We start from the raw sequence: 6,002 nt of genomic DNA on the forward strand, positions 1-6,002 counted from the left end.
AACCTTAACATACTTTTTAATTATATTCCCTGTGGTAGACAGCTTACATCAAAGTATTTGAAGAGAGGGAGAGTGTCATTGGTAGGCACAAACTTGCCGTCTTTCAACACCAACTTGGAGCCCTCAGCTCCTTGACGAGCCATCTCATAGATCCCCTCAATCAGTTTGATGTCTGCTTCCTGACGTAACAATTTCTCCAGACCTGTTTCCATACGCTGTAGTGGTATCCTGGACAGAAAACATCAAAATATAGAACCATTGGTTATAGAAAAGGAATACGAAGAAGTGTAACGGTCAATGATCGTCCTTTTTATTTCAGCCACACCCAGTAAAGTTGTAAGATAGGTTAATAGACGTCCTGATCCTGTACATCCTCTGCAGGAATGATTAATTTCTAAGGAAACTCAAGTCTTTAAAGACAGGATTTTTTCATTATTCAAATTTGCCCAATCCAAAAAGTAAATAGAAATAAGTTTAAAAATCAACTAGGAGATGCTACACAATGTGTGTGAAGAAAAGTATTTCTAAGTCAACTGACATACCCTAGGGTTTGAAATATTACATATAGGGAAGTTCCATGAGTTATTTTCGATAACATTATTTTTTTTTGGAAGGCAGAAACAAGAACAGTTCATCATAATGACATAACATTTTCACAGCAAGTCAAATCAAGTCTGTTCTTTCTAATAATTTAAGTTTTTTTCAGTAATGAAACACTTCCAAAAATAGTGGCCTCTGGAGAATACCAAAGTACCAAATTGAATACATCATGGTAGGTAATCCATTACAGTAGGACCTACCATCTGAAAAACCTACTTTAATGTTCATCACTTGCATTCAAGTTTATAGCTTAGTAGGCTTTGAACTAAACCCTTTTGACTGAATGATTACAACATATATACTACACTAGGCCTACCAATATAAAGCAGAAGCTAAATAATCAGTGTTTTGTTTTTAAAAGAAAAAACACAATTACACTAGTAGTTACTCATGGCTTCACACACAATTTTCAAAATCAAAGGCCATAGCTTTTTTATAGTGAAAGCATTTATGGTATAACATAATGGAGCCCTGCAATTTTTTTAGACATAAAAATATTACATATGGTACATATTATTTTAGTATCCATGGTTGAGAGATGCAAAACGTAAATTAAATGCTGACTGGTTCTATTCTAGGTTTTAGTTTTATGAATAAATTTATACATCAAACAACTAATTTGGTCCAAAAGTTTCAACTTCTGTCTGTTTAGATTAATTTTGTATCTACATATTTCAAGTGGCATAGATTAGTTTGACTAGTGCCCTGATCAAGAAAATATATAACCAACATAAATCAACTACAATTAAAACCCGACTACTTTAGGCTCTTTTAATTTACTTTCTGACTATCTTTCAAGTCATAGTTTGTTTTCTTTGTCCATATAAAGAAAATATGTTACTGCGGTCCAAAAGAGTTGGTGATTTTGCTTGAAGTGCAAAGTGCACCACCAAAGTGTGCTTATAGCCCGCAGTATTTGTGGTGGTACCTTTCCGTACTCAGATTTTGTTAAAAGATTTAAGTGACATGAGAAACTACTGTTAATAAATAAACATGGTCAGTGCAGCGTTCAGCGTCACCTCACATTTCCTGAAATCACAATCCAACATTCCTCGCAGTAGTATATCTAAATTCAAGCTTAGACCATGTTAGGACTCTGACTTTGATGGGTAATGTACGAGAATAAACTAAATAAGGTGTTGTTAAATTATCAGTCATATATCAATAATAAGTATCTACCTTATTGCATATACAGTTAATAGATAGGGATAAAGGATTACTTTGTTTGTTTTTAAAGTTCAAAATTTATAAATTACTATTTTCAGTTTTCTCGTTTCTCCGACGTCTATTATAATGGTTTGAAATACTTTAGAATATTCATTTTGTAATATGTTGGATTAAAATTTAAATGCTTATAGTAATTAATTGTAGAGAATTATGGTGATCCCCCATTTCCATGATAATATTTTTGCAGGTAGGTCAAACTAAAAATAGGAGTTTTGTGTGTGTCACACAGACTCTAAATAACTATTCTGTGCTTGGATTTTAATTTTAATTGAATTATTGTCAAATTAATTGAAACATTTTTGACATGTTTTGTGTGGTTTTCTAAGGCCAAACTAGAATAATTGTTTGAATGTTTAAAATTTGTTGTGTGGGTACTATAGAGAATACACATAAAAAATACATTCTGTAAACTGATTTTGCCAATATCGGTCAACTTTTAAAAGTGCGGGTTCATGGAGCTCCTAATAAATTGTGCCGAGAGTGAGATGGGTAAATGTGATCTTAACGGCCGGAGTGGCAAAATACGAGTTTCGCATTATTAACCTACTGCTATTGTCTCTTTAACAAACCAATAAAAGGTATCAATGGGTGGAACATAGAAAGATCATTTAAAGTAAAACTACTTTTCTGGTACAGAATAATATGTCATTGTTTTATGTGCGTCTCGTGGTCTTGTGATAGTAATAACCACGTATTGAATGCTGCTGACATCAGCTGTTATGCTATCTTTGGATACATAAAGTGACAATAATGCTAAAATCGGGGGAATTTGACCCAAAAGACGTTTTTGTTAATTTAGACATACTAAGAATAAACGTCAATATCAGCCTAACAATATTGCCTCCGGCCATCAGTGCAGGCTACAGCAGCACTAAGACAAGCTATCAGGAGCAGATAATGCTGAACATCATGGATGACAAGAAACAGTATACAAATTGACACTTACATTTCAATTATTAAAAAACAAAGTTATTTGAGATCGTACCCATAATAAACAATTTAGCCTTTCATGTACTTTGTGTGATTTTTGCAATATATATTCAAGAGAACCTGCACACCATTATATATTTTCTGAAAGTAAATAAAATGAAGAATAAATTTGCTACCTCCGATTCTAATATTTATATTATTATCATACTTTACCAGGGGCAGACCCACCACTTAACCTTCGAACTGGCAATTAACATTAAATGTTGATCTGGCACTCATGTGTTTTGACAGTTCATATAGTACATATATCAAACATTATCACCACTTTTTAATACCATTTCAAAGACAAAGAATTGCTGATTTCAATGGTGAAATTTGTTTTGGCAAGTGAAGTCATAAATCCTGCCAGAAAGACCGTCTTCATCAAACTATTTTGAAAATTGGTGGTATATCTATCATGGGTAAGGTTTGTAATGTTGCTTACAGCTTGTTATAGGTTTGTTTTAGGCTGTGATATACTAAAATTTTGTATATTTAGTGTAAATTATACTTTTTGTTATTTTTTCAAATAATTGTACCTACAATAACAAATTTAGGTAAGTTACATCCCACCATTAAAAAAAAAAAATTAAATTTAACTATCAATTTATTTATTGTTTTGCAGTGCATATAATTCTCGAAATTTTGGTATATTTTGCAACCATTTAGTGTAAGAATGATATTTATCATTAACCCGGGATTACTCGCGCCCGTAAAACTCCCGCGATCGCTCGCGCCGTTAGGGCGCTCCTAACATTTGACATTCTTCTACAAATTGATGTATATGTTGTATATACACATAGTATAGGAAATAAATAAATTGTTAACACATCTCAAATCACACATTAACATGTTTTATTTTAATTTTTAACTTATTTGTTTATAAAAAATGCATTTACGAACAAAAATTTCCAAACTTTTACTTTTTCCAAATCACCTTATTTTAAACAATATAGAATATAAAAAATTTAGTATAATATAGAAATAATGTAGAATTAATAATTGTTAACACATCTCAAATCACACATTAACATGTTTTATTTTAATTTTTAACTTATTTGTTTATAAAAAATGCATTTATGAACAAAAATTTCCAAACTTTTACTTTTTCCAAATCACCTTATTTTAAACAATATAGAATATAAAAATTTAACATATTGAGCCATATTGAACAAAACACATCCACGCGTCAGAAACACAATCACCACACGGACAGTTCCGCGATCACTCGCGCCGTTAGATCTGGGCTAACACTAGCGGAGCACGCTCCTTCCCCCCTCCACTGTTACCATCCCCAACACACTAAAATTCCCCAACTACTGTGGTGGTTGGTTAGGCTACTAACGAAACCATTATTCAACGCTCAGTCACATATATTCATAATTAAAAAAAATTTCTTCAGAGGAACTAAAAATGTTAGATTCAATCTAATAGCGCGAGTAATCCCGGGTTAATCTGAGAAAATAATCATAACCATAGCAAAAATTCTTCTTTTGTGTACTATGGCCTATTTGTGGTTCTTACAATATCTATCTATCTATATATATATATATATATATATATATATATATATATAGATATATATATATATCGTTTGACAGGTATTTGGTCTTCCGATCATATGTTAGTTTGCTTATTTAAACGCATATGTGACAGATACGGCCAAATACAAAATAATTGAATCGGAAAAAGTGAGCGCTCTGTGGTGTAATGGTAGCACATTCACCCGGCAAGTGAGAGATCCGGGTTCGACTCCCGGCGGAGCAAGTACTTTTTGCGATTCAATGTTTATTGAAATTATATATATATATATATATATCTATTATATATATATATATATCTATTATATATATATATATATATATATATATATATATATATATATATATATATTGTACTACCTATATAATTATTCTTCAAAAGAACTTAGATACCATTATATATTTTCTTAAACTAGGCTAGATAAAATGAAGAATAGATTGGGTATCTCCGATTCTAAGATTAATATTAGAAAAAAAATTATTAATATTATTCCACTTTACCAGGGGCAGTTACACTAATTTGAAAAATTGTGGTCTTTTTTATTTTATTGATGGTTTAAACACAACAATTTTATACAATAATTATCTCCACTTTTTCCAGAAAACATATACAGTAATTCATATGTATTACACATATGTTTATAGTAAAAATGTTTTTAAATTTGTGACTATAAAACACACATAAATGGCCTGCCATCTGAGAAAAAATTACTCCCAGTTGTAGGCATTAGAGAAGCTCCACACGATGAGAACAATAAACACATTGCTGCATTTACAATAGCCTACTTGTTGAAATTATAATATTTGCCTTTCAAATGTTGGGGAGGGGGAGGTTTTCACCACCTCTCATATACGCCCCTGTTCTATAGGTATTTTATGTACAAACAAATCTTATAATTTTACATAACAAGGCATATTTGGTCTATTGAGAAAGTCCTACCAATTGCAGCAATATAGTATCTACTAAAAGCAAATAAATGAAATATAAAATCTATTGACAGTTATTGCAACTCGGTTGCACAATATAGTCAAGCTGCCAACTACCGGTACTTTTTTTATCATGAACATTAGGCTTTTAAAAAGAAACAATAATACTACTTTTACTCACCTGACAATACCATCATATTCAGTAGAGAAAGAACCGTGCAAACAGGCGAAAACCAAGATTAACACCAAATTGATCTTCATGATTAAAAGCTAATCAGTAATCGGTCCAATTGAAACAATCAACCATGCATCAATCAATTCCAGAAAAGACGCAAAGATGCAATGCCGGTGCCGGCTGCTGCAACACGGAGTGAAAAAGTACCAACACAACACTGATCAAACCAGAAAGTCGGTACAATAAGATCTAACAGCTAAGCGCCTGATCTATTGATGTTTGGACCCGGCAACAGCTGTACAGCGACTCAGACTGTACTAACCAATAGGCGGCGCCAGATATGCGTCATTCGGCAAGCACCGATTGTTTGACGTTCGGCGAACTAGTTGTCTTGCTATTTGACCGATTAACGAGCAGACGTCTACCACACATGTGAGGTTTTCCGAGCACGTGTTCGTTCTGGGAATAGCAAATAATCGTCAACATGGATGTCGATGTTGATGATGTCTTCTTGCTTATCACGCTTTTATAATTTTAACTGGAGGATATTTACTGCTAAAAAT

At 32.4% G+C, this 6,002-nt stretch overlaps 1 protein-coding gene across 1 annotated transcript in view; it reads right to left on the reverse strand.

Annotated features, from left to right (window-relative positions):
- Positions 1-5,762, reverse strand: part of LOC124367824 (lysosomal aspartic protease-like) — a 30,893-nt gene extending 25,131 nt beyond the window's left edge. The window contains exons 1-2 of the mRNA XM_046824958.1: positions 5,446-5,762; positions 48-228 (exon numbers count right to left, since the gene is read on the reverse strand). Coding sequence (XP_046680914.1) covers positions 48-228; positions 5,446-5,525 — 261 coding nt within the window. The 5' untranslated portion in view covers positions 5,526-5,762. The remainder of the gene's footprint in view (positions 1-47; positions 229-5,445) is intronic.
- Positions 5,763-6,002: the final 240 nt, after the last annotated feature.

Source organism: Homalodisca vitripennis, chromosome 8, assembly GCF_021130785.1.
Source record: "Homalodisca vitripennis isolate AUS2020 chromosome 8, UT_GWSS_2.1, whole genome shotgun sequence".
In the NCBI taxonomy this organism is placed as follows: Eukaryota; Metazoa; Arthropoda; class Insecta; order Hemiptera; family Cicadellidae; genus Homalodisca; species Homalodisca vitripennis.